The sequence below is a fragment of the Gekko japonicus genome, unplaced genomic scaffold (genome assembly GCF_001447785.1).
Source record: "Gekko japonicus isolate JY-2015 unplaced genomic scaffold, Gekko_japonicus_V1.1 scaffold1128, whole genome shotgun sequence".
Lineage (NCBI taxonomy): Eukaryota > Metazoa > Chordata > Lepidosauria > Squamata > Gekkonidae > Gekko > Gekko japonicus.
The window spans coordinates 102,774-120,370 of NW_015177046.1; the positions used below are offsets into that span (position 1 = coordinate 102,774).

The 17,597-nt window shown below is 42.5% G+C and overlaps 1 protein-coding gene across 1 annotated transcript in view; it reads right to left on the reverse strand.

The window, feature by feature from the left end:
* The window catches only part of CDH7 (cadherin 7), a 166,658-nt gene that overhangs the window by 55,699 nt on the left and 93,362 nt on the right, over window positions 1-17,597 (reverse strand). Inside the window, exon 3 of the mRNA XM_015428089.1 lies at window positions 6,503-6,622. Coding sequence (XP_015283575.1) covers window positions 6,503-6,622 — 120 coding nt within the window. The remainder of the gene's footprint in view (window positions 1-6,502; window positions 6,623-17,597) is intronic.

Consider the following 17,597-nt stretch of genomic DNA (forward strand, 5'->3'; position numbering starts at 1 on the left):
TCTAGCTTTGCTCTCTGTGTCCCCATCAGCAGAGGTAAAGCAGGTGGTGACCAGAGCCTAGAACTTTGGAATTTGGGGATTTTATTGACTTTGTTTGACATATTTATGTTACTGATTTGGATTCTTGGATAGGTATGTTTAACAAGGAATGAATTGTTTTTGTTTGTTTGTTTGCTTGATTTATTGTTGTGAGCAGCCTCAAGGTTTGGAGAAGTGACATGCAAAGTTTTTAAATAAATAATGTTTGTCCTTGCTTTGCTAACTTGATTGAAACATTGGTTCTTGGATTTACTGGAACCTCTGCTGTCCAATAAGAAAATGCTCTCTGAGGAGAACACTCTAACAGGGGCTGACCGAAAAACTACTGTTTCTGTGGTGAAGTTTCTATGTTCTGCAATGAAAATTTGAGCCAAGATAACATCCGGTGCATAATTTATTCAGATTCTAACCTTTTAACTGTCGGTATCTTAAGACAAAGTGATGTATCAAGAGGTTTTATGTAGTAATAAATTTCATATTAGTGTTTTTTATCTGTTCTACTCTGCTTCTGGGTGGCCTCTGGGCCATAATAAAGACTGAACTCAACTGAACCAAACAATTAATGAAAAGATTTAAAACCAAACAAACAAACTTTCTTCTTTTGCTGCTAACTGATGCTGCTGTTTTGGTTCTGTACATTTATAGGGGGGGATCTACATTTTTGTAATCTCTGGGGGCAGTCTATACCCTGTTCCAATGCTCCCTCTAAGCTGTGGAGTCTTGTGAGCAAAAATTCTGCTTTGTGAGCTACTGGCATTAAAGTTGTCAGTGAGCAAGTTGGCTACTGCATAAATTAGTTTGCTCTGGAGCCATCCTTCCTGAGCTAAGACAAAAATATGTGAGCCGGAGGGTAAAAAATTGTGAGCTAGCTCACACTAACTCAGCTTAGAGGGAACACTGCCTATATCCAGATATCCAAGCCACATTAGGCAGTGGCTCCAGACAGACTAGGCCACAATGGCTCAGAAGTTAAGACACTGAGCTGCAGACCAGAAGGTCTGTAGCTCAGCGGTTCGAGACCCTACTGCCATGTGACAGAGTGAGCTCCCATCTCTGGCCCCAGCTCCTGCCAACCTAGCAGTTCAAAAGCAAGATGAATAGGTACCACCTCAGTGGGAAGGTAACAGCATTCCGTGCATCTCGGTGTTTAGTCATACTGGCCACATGGCTACGGTAACGTCTTCGGACAATGCTGGCTCTTTGGCCAGCTTGGTGTAGGGGTTAAGTGCATGGACTGTAATCTGGGAGAACTGGGTTTGATTCCCAACTCCACTTGCAGCTGCTGGATGACCTTGGGCAAGCCATAGTTCTGTCAGAGCTGTTCTCTCAAGGACAGTTCCTGAAAGAGCTCCCTCAGCCCCACCTACCTCACAGGGTTTCTGTTATGGGGAGGGGAAGGAGTTTGTAAGCTGCTCTGAGACTCTGAGTGAAGGGCAGGGTATAAATCCAATTTTCTCCTCCTCCTTCTTGGAAATGGAGATGAGCACTGCCCCCTAGAGTCGGATTCGACTAGCTTTCGAGCAAGCGAAACCTTTACCTTTACTTTACAGACAGACTACACATGGGGAGGAGGGACTGTCATGTGGTACACATGCCATTCAAAAGCAGTTTCTGATTCAAGGTGATCACTGGACTATGAAAACACACACACACACAATACTTTGCCTCTTAAAATATGTGTGCATCCAGCATTGCTAGTTGATTGCAGTAATGTTGTACACATTAAACTATCGTATACAGAGTCCAATCACTGGTCTGGGAAGATGAGTATGGGTTATTGTGACTGGTAATGGTTCTAGAGGGACCCAGGCAGAGGTATTTTATATAACCTACTACCAGTGTTCCCTCTAAGCTGAGTTAGTGTGAGCTAGCTCACAGTTTTTTAGCCTCTGGCTCACACATTTTTGTCTTAACTCAGGAAGAATGGCTCCAGAGAAAACTAATTTATGCAGTAGCCAAATCGCTCGCTCACAACTTTAATGCCAGTCGCTCACAAAGTAGAATTTTTACTCACAAGACTCCACAGCTTAGAGGGAACATTGCCTACTACTGATCTTTTTAGCTGTAGATGCGGAGGATTGAACCCGAGACTTTCTTCATACAAAGCAGGTGCTGTTCTACTAAGTTATGGTCCCTCCTCAGTAAACCAGAAATCCTAGAAATTGCTCCAGAAAGGTACAAAATGAGGAGGAGGAGAGGAGGAGGAGGAGATTGGATTTATACCCTACCCTTCACTCGGAGGCTCAGAGCCTTTCCCCTCCCCACAAGAGAAACCGTGTGAGGTAGGTGGGGCTGAGAGAGCTCTTTCAAGAGCTGCCCTTTCAAGGACAGCTCTGATAGAACTATGGCTTAACCAGGGTTATCCAGCCAGGTGCAAGTGGAGGAGTGGGGAATAAAACCCGGTTCTCCCAGATTAGAACCCGCACACTTAACCACTACATTGAACTGTGGGGAGCCCTTCCTATATATGTCTTGTGATCTTCCTTTATCCACCATGTGGGCAGATGTGTGTGGTCTGAGCACACAAGTCAAAAGAGAGTTGAATCCAAAACAGCAAAACAAAATATACAACCCCCCCCCCCAGTAAGTATGGAGAAGTTCCTGGCCCTTTCCATTTAACCTCCACAATGATGGTATAAAATGCGAAAAGAGATAAGATACCAAGCTGCCAGCCTGACTTTCCTAATGATCCACAATTGTAAATGACCCAATGCTTTCTTGTTGCTATTAATAATCTGTTATCTCTTTGTGCATTTCAATGAGGCTTTCTTGAATTGGCTAATATCTTTTAAAAAAAACAATAGCCACTTCTAAAGCACTCATTGTAATTAGGAGGCTTTGATGTAATAATTGAAACAGTGTATTATCTGAAACAGTTTTATGGGTTTATCTATTTGGCCATCTCTTTGCCATATGTAATTATGCTTTGAAATTTAAGGAAAAAAGGAAAGGGTCGGGGGAGAACAGCTAGCTATTCACCATTCTGCTGTGCAGATAAGTATCAGAAAAATATTTCTCCTCCAACTAGGAAGGCTTTATGACTATTTTGTGCTTGTTATACAGTACAGCTAACTCTGATTTTCAGGGAGACAGACTTATACTCCATCACTGCTTTGTGTGTCACCAATGGGGAACGCATATATTACTTTGATAACTGAGTGATGTGTGTGTGTGTGGGGGGGCTCTATATCCCCATTTGATGTTTGTAAATTCTTCTGTTCCAGTTTTATTTATTTCCTCTTCTTTTGCATCTCAAGAATCCCATTAATCTTTGCTATGCTGAAAGCTTTATTTTTTAAAAAGTCTCAGCTTTATTTTATCCATACTAAACAGACTGATAAGACTAGTGGGCAATTTAATGAATTATTTCCATTTTTTGTTATTTTTACACTTCTTACCTTTGCTAAAAACTATTCTGACTTCACATGGTGATATGATGTCCTATTTCATGCAGGTTATTGTTTTGTTCAGCAAATTTACTTTACTACAAGCTATTGCAGTGTTGCCTATACAGATCTGGAGGAAAACCACCATTTCCATGCACCACCCAGAGTTGTACCTTTTTAGTCTCTGATAAGCAACTAAAACAGAATTACAAGCCAAATCCATAAAAGTCCTCAACTGTTCTTTCCTAAAAGACTCAGATAAATGTCCTCCAAGGGAAAAAAAATCCCTTACATTCCATTAAAAAAATTGCAGCTGGACCTCTCCTCACTTCTTCAGTTAGACTATTCCATGTTGCCCTCTCCTCAGTGGTATGCCTGGCCCTCCCCTGGGTAGTGTATGGAAGATACCTGGCTACTGAACGAGTAATATAAGGGTGCTGGTCTGACCAAAGATATAAAAAAAGCCTCTCATTGGGATATCCATGAAAGTTGTGTCATGAGTGTTAAGTTGTTTTCTAATTGCCTTGCATTCCTTCCCATGCGCTTAATTGCTTCTGAGCTGCAACGCTTATCTTTGAAGTTGTACTGGTTGAGATTGTGGTGTCTATCGTCCGTGGGAGCTTCTCCGTTCCCAGCTTCACAACCATTAGAGGGACTAGTAGTCTCCCGCACGCGGGAGCCCACCTAATTGGTTATTGCTTGGGGGGGGGGCGCATACGAATGCCCTATATCCTATTATGCACACAGGTAGCCCGCCATTCCTAACAGTGTTCCTGTAATCGCATCTATGGCTTTTCAATAAAAGTAAAACCTTCCTGAAAGAGTGTACTTCATTGTTTAGGTGTGGGTCCTGACAGAAGCTTGAGATTCTTCTAACATAAAAAGATAATTGAGAGGGATACCAATAGATTATATTTTCCTCAAAATTAAATGTGACCAATTAGGGAGGAATCAGACAGCATGTACAACACAAAGCTAGGGGATTCTGCCCTATAATGGATGCGTAGCTAAAATTTCAGGGTTAGGAGCCAAGCTCTGGTCTCTAAAAGGCTTTGTCCTGTCTCCAAAAACATAGTGACATAAATTACACAGTTTGGGACCCCCCAAATATGGCACAGAAACATTTTCTGAATTTGCTCAACACATTGGTTGAAAGTGCTAATCCAAATTGGAATCCTGCAAAGGAATTGAGATTAGGGATCAGCACAAATGAAACCATGCAGCAAAATTTATCATGAATTTTGCCATATTCGTGGTCCAGGAACAGAAGTTCATGACAGGTCTGCTGTCACGAGCTTCCATGAACTTTTAGAGCAGTTCATGTGGCTCATGGTGGTTCATGGATGGAGCAGATAAGGGTTTTCTGTTTCCTACAAAAGTTGCAAAAACAGCTGAGTGGCAGGGAGACACTCTCTGCTGTGCAGCTATTTTGGGAAAGGAAGACATGTTGACCTGGAATATATGGAACTATAAATGTATTTTAAATACTTAGCCATCTACTTCCATTATTAAACAATGGAATCCAACAGAACTGGATTATTAAACAATGGAAGCCGATCCAAGTGTTCTAATTCCTAATTAAGGTCTTTTTGAAAGAAAATTCCATATAGGCACAGAGAAATCTAATCTTTAAAAACAAATCAGAATAAGCCAAAATATTTTCCATTTAATTCTCCTTTTCCCTTCCTTTTATCACACAGACACAGCAAAGCACACTTATCTCAATGTAAATTTTGCTTTTCAGAAGAATCCATCTACCCTCCCTCCCTCTGAAGAAGACATATACAAAAGCTTATAGCTGAAATGAAATATTGCTGGTCTTAAAGGAGCCATGGGACTCAGACTTTGCTCTCTCTCCTGGGCGGGGCTCTCTCTCACTCTTAGCCTCCCCCTCTCTTCCTCCCAAAGGAGGAGCCCTCGGCCAATAAAGGGAAGTGAGGCTTGGGTTGGAAGGAAGCAAGAAGCAGGAGGGAAACTTGGAAGAAAGCAGGAAGCAGCAGAGGGAGCTGGGCAAAAGCGAGCTGTGATGCAGCAGCAGCCCTGGAGAAGTAAACAAGAGGGAGACAGTTGCTCGATGGCCAAATATGAGCCTTGCAGGGGCTGGATTTGGCTCACAGGCCATATCTTTGACACCCCTGCTCTAGGATTTGAATAAAAATGCTTTGGTCTCCCACTGGTTCCTAGCCAGAGGCTGGCAATCCTAGTGGTTCACTATGTACAAGTACTATTTGTTTACTAAGTACATTTTCATTCTTCCCTTCCTGTAAAGAGCTCAAGGTGTCATAGATTAGTTTCCACTCCTCCATTTCACCCTTACCATAATCCTGTGAGATAAATTAGGCTGAGAGTGACTGAGGTTATCTAGTGAGCTTTATAGCAGAGCAGGATTTGAATGTGAGTCTCCCAGAACTTAGCTCACCAGTCTAGCCACTACATCACACTGACTCTCTAGAGTGTTTCCAGTAGAAATTTCTAGTTCTTGGATAATTGCTGTGGAGTCTATAAAATTATAATGTGCAAAAATACAAGCCAGATAAATAGAGGTACTAATAGCTCCCTACAAAGATGAAATTTGAACACGCCCTTGGATCTATGCTAACCTTCAACCTGGCTTTGATTTTTTTCCCCCAGTTGGCAGCTCCTAAACTGAACATTGCCAGATTTTTAATGGTGAAATTGCAGGGAAAATTTCAAAGGAAAAGTCTTTCAAAGGAACACATACAGAAACCCAGGGATTGTTTTGTTGAATCAGATGAAGGTTCACCTAGCCTAGCAGTCCAATAGTGGTCAGCTAGATTCCTTTAGAAATTCAAAGGTCAGAACAATCCCTTGCTGTTTAACCCTGGTAATCAGAGGTATACAGCCACTGAACATGCAGCTGCCATTTAGCTAATAGACCTGTGAACAGACATATCCATCCATAAATAGCATTGTTGGACCACAGTCTCTCTTTTGCAAACTGTGATCAGATAAACATGCCATCATATATACCTTTGTCTGTATTACTAAGATTTTCTGTTTGGTGTTATTTCTTGATCCAGAGGTGCTGAGGATAGGGAAAGTATAACAGCTCTTACCGGTCTTTGGTTCCACAGAAAAATAAGGCTGTCCTTGCAGAATGCTGTAAACCACCCTGGCGCTGTTGCCATATGTAGGGTCATCTGCATCAGTAGCTGTTACTTGTACCACCGAGGTGCCTGTAAAATCATTCAGAGCAATAATATCTTTGTTAAACGTTGTACCATCTGGAATGTTATTCATGCAAAGAAGTACAGCCTGGTGCTTGTGTAGGATTGGGGTGAAATGTACTGAACAATAATATTTAGCATCCATAAAGAGCTCTTAAAAGTGCCTCCTGCACACCATCTTGCTGTAATCCTTCCAGGTGAACATTACTGTCCTCATGTGGCAGATTGGGGTAGAGAGCCTTGGATGAGTGGTTTGGCTAAGACAACCTACTGAATTAATGGTAGGCAGATATTTGAAATGGAGGCTTCATCATTTACAGTTGATCCATTACACTAATGACTTCCTACACTGTCGTAGCCACAGGCTTCCATGTTATGTTATGATCTGTGAGATGCAGATAATTTTTTATTTCCAGCATTCTGTGAAATGTCTATTTGGAACTTGCTTATGGTTTTGTATTATTATTCATTTATTAAATTAGATTTTTAAAACTGCCCTCCCCTGTGGGACAGGGCTCAAGGCAGTGTACATCAATAAAAAACCCCATTCACATAATAATTCACAGTTAAAATAATTAATATAATAAAGTAGTTAGCCTAGTAACCAGTAAAATGGCAATAAGACTATCAGAATGTGCCACTGCCTCATGGTGGTGGGGAGGCAAGTAACAGGAGTGCCAGGTGGATGGGAAACCGTCGCTGACCTCAACCAAACGCCTGGCGGAACATCTCCTCAATGCCCTCTTTTTCTTCACATTTCTGGATAAACCACCACACATAAACCTGTTTCTACTTTCAACCTCAGTTATGACTGTATTTCAGTTGTCTTTAACAAAACATATCTGCTTCTACTGTTTGTCCAAGCTGCTTGTTCATGCATCATATGCCACTCACATTACTGAGCTGGAATGGCTTTACAATTATTTTAGTGCATATGTTGAAAATCTTCAACTCTGCATCAATACACCATAACACGAGATCCCAGATCTTATTAATGCCTTTAAAGTATTGTGGTTTGGCAGATTCAAATATGACTTGTTTACATTGTCCTCATGTTGACAACCAGGCTTGGATCCCCCCCCCCATCATTTACCACTCTATGGGTTGGATCCAGACTAAATCAGCAATTTCCACCAATCTCCCCTTCCCACTGTAGACACCCTCATGTAATTTTTTGGAGTTCCCTATCCCCCAAGAGCAGTTTTTTTCTGGAGACAGGTGGCTTGCTGTGGGAGCAGAAAGGCAGGGAAGTTCCATTCTTCTATTGGAATTTTTAGCCTGGAATCAACCCTATGCTCTCCTGAGGGCCCTCAGAAATTTTAAATGATACAGCTTTTTACACACTTCCAACCCAAGTTAAATGGACTCTGGGTCTGACACTTTTTACCACAGTTTATAAGTTTTTCATCTTGCCTGAAGTTTCCTTGACTTCTTTTTTTCCATCTGGTAGGTTCAGATTTACCATCAATCATTAACTTAATGACATTCTTGAACTCCAGAAAATATAGCTGATGTAGAGATAGGCAATGTGTTGTAGCAGTTAGAGCACAGGTGTGAAACTCATTTGTTATGAGGGCTGGATCTGACAAAAATGAGACCTTGTTGGGCCGGGCCATGTGTGTCATAAAATGTAATGCCAGGTAGCAGAGATATAGACTTTATAAAGGACACAGAGAAACACAATAAAAGATTTTTTAAAATTTAAATTAAACATGCTTAAAACATTAGTACTCTTGCAATATTTTGTCTATTTAACAGTCTCTGATAACTAACACCTCTTGGGCAGAATTACTGCATCAAAATGTCTGTGCTGTAGGAATCCTGAGTATACTGTTCAGGTGTGTATCTGTAAGCTGCAAACCTACTTTTGATTTATTGACATTCATTACAGAAATCTCTTGTTCAGTGTTCTGAGCGTGGGACCCAAGGGAAAACATGAAATGGCTGGGCATTGTGAGCTTTTGTACATAAGTTGCTTCATGTGCTGGTCAAGAACATGAGAAAGCATCCCGACACCGACTAAGGGTCATGTGTTTGTCTACAAAACTATACTCTTCCCCAGAGAAATAACTACAACTTCCTACAAAGGAAATGTGCTGGGTAAACTTGGTCTGGACACACACTGTCAGCTTACTCCACCTCACTGGTTTGTTGGTATTCCTTTTCTAAAATAGTTCACATTGCTTTCTTACTAAGAAAGACTGGATCATGAGGGCATGAATACAGTGAAAAGGGGGAGGGAACCCAGTTGCACCCAGGAGGGCCCTGACATAAGGAGCCCAACAAAACACACACACACTGTAACAAGGCACACAAAAGCTTATACCTTGAACAAAAGTTTGTTGGTTTTGAAGGTGCTTGGTATTTCTCCTGTACAATTGAGGCAGCCCAGAAAAGCAAGCTCTCCCTCCCTCCCTCCCTTCAGGGAGGAGCCTCAGCTAGTGGAAGGAAAGAAAGGCTTCCCTTTGTCTCCTGTAGGATTGAGGCAGCCTGGCCAGTTCCCTCCCTCCACCTGGGGAGAGGAGGAGGAGGAGCCTCAGCCAGTGCTTTACCAGACTCTCTCAATTGCACAGGAGAGGCTTGACTATCTATCTATCCTGTGCAATTGAGAGAATCTGGTAAAGCAAGCTGTGACATGGCAGCAGCAGCAGAACTGGAAAATTAAGCAGAAAACTGCCAGGTTTTGTGGGCTGGAATGAAGCCCTCCAAGGGGCTGATCTGGCCTGTGGGCTGCACATTTGACACCCCTGAGTTAGAGTGTCTGACAGTGACCAAGAAGACCAAGGTTGGAATCCCCACTCAGAAGCTCTGTGGCTGATGTGTGACCAGCAACTCTCTTTCACTCTCAGAGGATTTTCATGAGGGGTAAAATGGGGGAAGTGGAATCCTATATATGAACTTCTTTGAGGGACAATAGGATAAATATGTTATAGGATTCCTGGAAAGGGAATACACAACCATCTATTTGCTGCTACAGAAAAGTTGTGCAAGCTGCCTCCTGAGGCAACCCAGTAATAAGCCATCCTTAAAAGCCTTCTATGTGTATCATTAAAAAAAAGGTTTGTGATGCAAAACCATAGCTGCAACGATGACCTCCCCACCACTAGAAATGGTTGATTCAGTAAAAATATAGAAGAGCCAAGTTTTAATAAGCATTTAAATCTATTTTTGCCATTAAATTTATTCTTTCCTCAGCTAAAAGTGGCGGTTTCATTGCCTTTTAATGATGATGGTACTGTCCTAATCCACAAGGGAATGAGTGCAGAATGACATGAAAAAGCTTTCCTCAAGTCACCTGTGACAAAGTGACTTGACCCTGACCATGACTGGAACAAGGTGGTTGTTCACTCTTTGTGAACATTTAACCTTTGGTCTCTATGATGAGATTACAAATAGGAGAGTCCTTGAATGGAAGTAATTTGCTATGTAAACATTTATCCACTCAGAAATTGACTTCTGCTACCAGCTCATTATGAAGGTACTGATGTAATAGGAGGGGATCAAAGAGTTTCCATTCTAAACACTATTGACCTCTCATCATGTGCACAAATAAGGTTTTGTTTAGTATGAAAACTCTGCACTGCCCAGTAAAAAGCAGATGATTCAATAAACAAAACAATATTTATAACAAGATCTAATTTACTTTTCCTTGGAATATAATGAAAACAAAACAGTGTTTTTACTGATAAAATGGTCCAGTCCTTTATTTTTTGTTTAATAAGAGCTTCCCTGTATTGCCCCCATAGCTGGAATAAAGAGATTCACACTCGTGTGGTGATATAAATAAATGGCAGCTTTATTAACTTTTAACTTTAGATGATGAAGTGAAACTTGGCAAAGGCCAATTAAAACATAACCCTAGGCAAAAGGATACCTCCAATTCCTTTCCTGGCCAAAAGTGGGTGAGCCACAGAGCCCCTGGTACAAGCCAATGTCAACATGGCTATTCCCAGGTGGCAAAATATGCTAATAATCCCCTGAAAGGAAGCCAGCCACCTCAAGCTGCCAGACTTGAGGGGAGACTGAATCTAGGGGGTATTGCAGGCCATCTGAAATCCTCACCCAAAGCCCATGCCAAGGTATGGTTCCCACAAAACGTGCCCACCCCCCAATCTGTTGGTGCTCCCCACCCTACAAAAGCAGCCAGATTCCTGCCAGAGAACCTAATTAACAGCACCAACCCTGAGCCAATTACCCAACTGCATCATACAGTGTGAGTTAGGCAAAAACACCTCCCCTTTCCATGCCAATTTGAAAGATAGAGAAAAATTCCTACTTGGCCCCAAAAGTGGCGAGCAGAAAAATCCCACATTGTACAAGGAGGGCAGGTGGACTGATTGAAACAAGAAGGCTGCCCATTAGAAGAGCAGGCAGAGAAGCTAAACAACAGGTTCTGCCCCCTTCAATACTTGCATGGGCAGGAATCACCCAGCAAATGTTTTCCTCCTTCCATGGATGCAAAGGAGGCCTTCCATTCTAAAGCAACCACAAGGGTTGCAGCCTGGTAGGGCCATATAATATCCTATCAACATAACTATATATCCAAGCTAGGGATGGGCATGAACCGGTCAGATCGGGACTCAGAATACAACATTTGGCACTCACATGGTCTCTGAAGAAATCTGATTTTTTGGGGGGTGGCTTGGGGGGCAGTTCAGGAAAATGACAAAACTGGCGCAGAAATGCTAGGCAAAGGTGGGGGTGGTGTTTACAAACCTTGAAAACAGCAACAGGGACCCTCCAAATCCTGATAGGCAATGCTGCCTGCCAATAACAGAGCTTCCATTTGTCATGATGGATGTGCTATATAAGTCCGAGAGAAGTGCATGTGTCCTCTGTTGGGTTTTGGTTGGAGATGGAGAGGGAGGAGAGAGAGCATTGAATGAAGAGCTTTCCTGGGCATGGGGAAGGATCGCACTCAGTCAGGCCAGGGGGCTTTGCTTTGCCCTGGGTTCCTTGGCCATTTGTATTTGTTTGTTTGTTTGCTGTGAAGTGGGAAAGAACTGGAATTGTTCTCTCATTTTTGTGTGAGTTCCCTTCCTTTTTTCTCATTTTATTTCACAATGTCACTTTGCAGTTTAAGCCTTCATGGAGAGGGAGAGGGGTTTTAGAGGCGAAGTTGAATGAAGAGCTTTGCTGGGTGGTGGTGGGGGATACACTGCACTCATTCAGTGGGCTTTGCTTTGCCCTGGGTTCTTTGGCATTCATCTTTTTCGTTTGTCTGCAGTGAAAAGGGAAAAGGATTATTCTCTCATTTTCCAATGGTTCCCTCGATCCCTTCCCTTCCCCCCCCCCATATTATTTCACACCATCACTTTGCAGTTTGAGGAAGAGGGAGACAAAGTTGAAGAGTTTTGCTGGGCGTGGGAATTAGGGGACTGGGTTCCTTGGCCATTTTTTGGTTTGTTTGTTGGGGGGGGGCAGAATTGGGATTGTTCTCCCACATTTCACATGGGCTTTTGTTTTGGGGGCTTTTCCTGCTTTTCTTTTCTTGTGGTCTGACTCTGATCTCCCTTCTCTCCCCCCCCCCCACCACTTCATTTCACTTCCCTGCTTTGGGTTGCAATTGAGCCTTGAGGGATTGCTCCTTTAATTTCGGGCTGGGGGAGGCTTCTCTGTTATTTTTTCACCTACCCACACACTGGGATGGTTTTCCTATTGGGGGTGATCACGCTGCCTGATTTCCTACACAAACCCTGCCTTGGGGGAATTGTTCCAGTCTTGAGAAGTGGGATAACTTTACTACCAAGCTGTCTATGCTGATTTCCACACACACACCCCCACACACACGCACTGAGCTGCTTCTCCTTTTGGGGGCCAGTCTGCACACTCAGTTTGCCTTGGGGTAATCATTCCAGTCTCAGGGAGTGAGGTGACACCACTGCCCAGGTTTCCAAGCCAATTTACACCCCCCCCCACACACACACACAGAGCTGCTTATTCTTTTGGGATCTTTCTGCCTGTTTCCTACACATACCCTGCCTTGCGGAAATTGCTCCAGTCTCAGAGAGTGGGGTGACTTCACTGCCCAGCTCTCCACCCCCTGCACTGAGCTGCTTCTCTTTTTGGGGTCTGCCTGCACTCTCCGCCTTCCAGTCTTCCAGTCTCAGGGAGCGGAATGATGTTGCTGCTCAGCTCTCAACTCCGATCCCCCCTCTTTTCTTTTTGGGGTCTGCCTGCACACTCAGCCTAGAAATTTGGATGACCTGGATGTACCTACAATTAGACCAAAACAATGGGTGAGTTTCTCCCTTTACATCAGCAGATATAAAGGTCACCGAACCACCGCTGGCCCTCTCAAATGGGCCAGATTTAATGGCTGGGAAAGCAAAGGAGGGAAAGCCCAGGAAAGAAGGTGATGACAGGTCCAGACACTGTATTTCCTGGAGGAAGATGATGTGAAATTTGTTTAAATATTGTTCAAAGCTGTTGCCCACAAATTTAGAATGCCACCCAGCTATATTCCAGGAAACAACTTTAATACTTTCAGTGTCCTTTAATAGTAAATTAATAGAATTAAACATTAAACTTTCACCCATGCTATGCTATAATAATGCAGGTCCTAATTTAGACAAATGGCATCTTAAATGGAGTGTTAGTCTAGACAATAAAATTAATGCTCTTCTCAACTCCCAGCAGTTAATGGAATTGAGAAACCATGTGAACTCACTAACTCAGGTATTCTTTGATATCTTTGCAAATATTATTTCTTTGTTGAATCCTTATCTAAGTAGTTACATAGACTAACCAGGGCCATATAAGAACAACTAGATTCATCCAGGAATGTAGACTCATCAGGCAAACCTTATGTATATTCCAAAATAGAGTCAGAATAGCTAGGTCTGATAATTCAGTTTAACTACTGTCTTGGTTCCATTCCCAATATAAATAGCTCCTGAAGAGGGGGGAAAAACCTCTCCCACTGCAAATCACAGTGGGAAGAGTTGAGTCTCTCCATCATAGCAAAAGTGTGCACACATGCACACACACACAGACATGACAAGAGGTTTTGGGAATTGATACCTTTAGGCACCCAAGTTAGTAATTTTAACACTGATGTTCTTATTCCAGCAGAAATGTGGTTCTGTTGTTTTTTACTCTCTATAGTAACACCCAAACTGAGTCATTTTCTGGGTATCCAGTTATGGACTTGGACACTCTTCCAACCTGGGCTCCAATTTCAACCTCAGAATGTAGTCAGCTGGTTGACATCTTGCCCTTAGGTAAAGCTCCTGGGGAAGATTTGGTGTCACCTGAGGTATTCAAGATGAATGTTCATTGGTGGTGTCCCATTTTAATTAGACTTTTCTCAGAAATTGATTATACCTGTACTAATTCATCCAATTGGAAACAAAGTATTATAATTCCTATTTATAAAAAAGACAACAGGCAAGACCGTGCTAATTATCGCTCGATCAGTCTTCTGGATATTACTTCTAAATTATATTGTTAAAAAGTGGGTTTAACACAGCAGAGGTGAAGGCAGAGTGATTTCAAAAAGCAGCAGTTTGTTGCATCTTAACAGGATTGCTTTACATGGGGCGACTGCCCTAACTATATACACCTAAGCCACTCCCAGCCCCCATGCAACTGGTGATAGCCTCCAGGTTCCAGATTGGCTGGCTGCCCTCAGGGGCCAATCCGTAGGCAGGTTCCAGGATCCTGCCTGCCTTTGTTCTGGGGTTTCAAGCTCCAACTAGGTGGCCTGCCCAGACAAGCCCGGACATGCCTCCCCACTCTCCATCTAGGTGGCCTGCCAGACAAGTCAAGGCATGCCTCCTTATGCTGGCTACTAGCACCTACAGCAGTGAAGCCCGAGTGGAAGATTGCACATGTCCAGAAATAACAATATACACATCAACTTTTATTCATATGGGAAGATTGGGCAGAATCATCAAACCTTTTCAATTCTGAACAGGCAGATTTCTGTAAGAGTCATAGTACAGTTCATCACTGTTTGACACTGAAAAATTAAAGAAGATGCCTCTACGTTGCTTTTGTTGACCTCACTTCAGCCTTTGACTCCATTGAGCGATCAAGACTATAGGGCAAACTTGATATAACAAACATTGATAGAAGGCTTTTTAGGATACGGAGGGAATTGCATTCTAACCTCACAGTCAGGGTAGGAGTGGTTTCACATGGATCTTATGGTCCCTGTCCCATGAAGGGAGGGTATAAAACAAGGTGGTCTGTTGGCTCCCTTTCTGTTTAATTTTTATAGCAATGATTTTGTTCAGGCTATGAAATCCCAGAACCCCCCCCCCATTGGTTAGTTGGAAATATTTCAGTCCTGCTGTATGAAGATAACATGACAATCATGTCTTTTACCAAAATTGGGCTCAGAAGAATGCTAGTTAGGTTAGCTGATTACTGTGATAGAAAGGAATTAAGAATTAGTCTTCGTTAATAATAGATTCAAGCACAGATGGACTACTACTGCTCATGAAATAGAACAATGCCCCCTCTTTAAATATCTAGGCATAGTATCTCATGGGTCTTTGCCTTGGCAGGTACATTTCTGAAAACCATTTGTTAAAATATTGTTTTTGGTACTACAAAGAAGGGAATCAATGGTCCAATTCACTGTCCGCTATTCTGCAGTTATACTCTTTGCTAGAGATGGGCAAGAACTGGGGAAATGGACGTTTGCGAAGGTTCGTGGTTCGTTGAGTCTTATGAACCATGAACCTCCAGAAACCTTCCCATTTAATGAACCAGTTTGTAGTTCATGGTCCATGATGTGATGCAGCTTCCGGGTCACGTCTTGGAAATCACTTGTGCACCGCACAGTTTGCAAAAGCCATTTAACAGATTGCCTTTAAATGGCTTTTGCAACCTGCGCTTGCGAGTGAACTCAAGTGAACTTGAGAGTGAACTCAAAAGCCATTTAAATACATTCTGAGTTCACTTGTGAATTGCACCGCTACCACAGCACAACTCAGTGAATGAACTCAAAAGGCCAAGTTGTGCAGTGGTGGTGGTGCAGCTTGGAGAAGGCATTTAAAGAGACTGCTGTTGCCATCATGTCTATCAACATGAACCTCCCCAAACCACCTGGGAGGGTCATGGTAAGTTCATGACAGTGGAATGGCAGAAACCTTGGTTCACAGACCATGAACCAGGCCCAGTTCATCACGAATGGGTTCATGCCCATCCCTACACCTTGGCTTCTTTAGAAGCTGTAAAGCTTTGGGATTCATGTAAAATTTGTAATTGTTTTTTTCAGAAAGATGCCCTTTGTGATATTAGTATGGCCTGACAATCCAAATTCTCTCTGTGGTATCCTTGGATTAAGAAAAACAAATTATTCTCTCCTTACTTAGCTGACTTTTCCAATGTTACATTAAGAATGACATTTACTAGTACACGTTTCAGACTATGCCATTTGAGTATTTACAGGGCAGATTTCAAAAAATTCCTGTGGAACAATGCCTCTGCCCTTGTGGTCTTAATCAGGTGGAATAGTGTACACTATGTTCTACATTGTTCCTTCTTTGAGTCAATTCAAAACAAACTGCTGAATCAACTTGTAAATTCTTCCAGCTCAGATGAGGAATGTATTATTTAAATTTTTTTGGCTGATACTATCCATTTTGTTACCCTCAAAGTGGTTACTTTTATCTTTTTATCAATAAATATAAGGAAGAAATTAGTATCTGCTAATTCTGCAAAAAATTTAGCTAAACTGTAATTCCATGTTATGGATTTTCCCCCTGTTGCATTTATTTCTTACCATCTTCGTTTTAAGCTTTTAAAGTTTTATCCTACTATATAATTTTTTTTAACCCTTCTGTTGTGGAGCATGTACGGTTAAATGTTGGTGCATATGCTGGGATTGTATGGCCTATGGCTACAACAATAACAATAAACTTCACAAACTTCACTACTGATTAATGTGCAAAGAGACCCTATGTAAGGACCCTATGTTCCTCTACCTTTATTTATTTACTTCTTTACTTACTTACGTGATTAATAGTCTGCTTTGTCACAGGGACTCAAGGCAGATTACACATAGAGAGTCAATGCAATTACAAAGAAAGGACATTCAATAACCAAATGCATTAGGATTTTAGAAGTCTGGATCCAACCAGAAAGAATTGAAGCATAGCATAAGTATTTGCACGACACATTAAGCAGTACAGAAATTACATAAATAGGATCCTACTTACAATAATCTAAACACTTTAGAATTTTAAGGCTTTACTGTTTAAACTTGACTTCTATCTCAATAAAAAAATTTAAAAAACAAAAAACAATAAGCTAAACACAGCAGTGCTTAATAATTTATCCAAGCAATTTTGTAAAACCATTTTGTGCAGTGCAACTCTATTACCTGTGCAGAAAAGCCCTCTTGAATATTCTGTTTTGCATAGTTTGCAGAAGGCCAGGAGAGTAGACGTGCCACAGTTTTCAGATCACTCCCTTCTAGGGATGCCAGTCTCCAGGTGGGGCCTGGGGATCTCCCTAGGGTTGCCAACCCCCCCCCCCCGGTTTCCCAGGGGTCCCCCGTTTTTTGGGGGGGTTCTACCCGCCGCAGATGGCCGGCAGGGGAAGCCCCACCCCCAACACCCACAGCCACCCATCTCTCTCCCTTTAAGGGTGTGCAACCCGTGTTTCATCCCAAGTGTGAACTCCGCAAGCTTGCAGGAAAAAGCCAGCTTTGTTCTTAAAAGGGAAATGCATCTTCTCTTAAAGGGGAAACGCCGGCTGCCGGCTACTTTAAGTGCAGGGAACTGCTGTTTCTGGAGATCCGGTGCACGGCCGGGTGGGGGGGGCGGCAGACGTCCCCAACCTGACGTCATCACGTTGGGGATGCCCCACCCCTTCCAGGAACGCCGCCAAAGTCCCCCGCTGGGGGTGGAAGATGAACTTGGCAACCCTAGATCTCCCAGAATTACAGCTCATCTCCAAAGTACAGAAACCAGCTTCCCCAGAGAAAATGGATGCTTTGGAATGTGGACTCTGTGGCATTATACCCCAT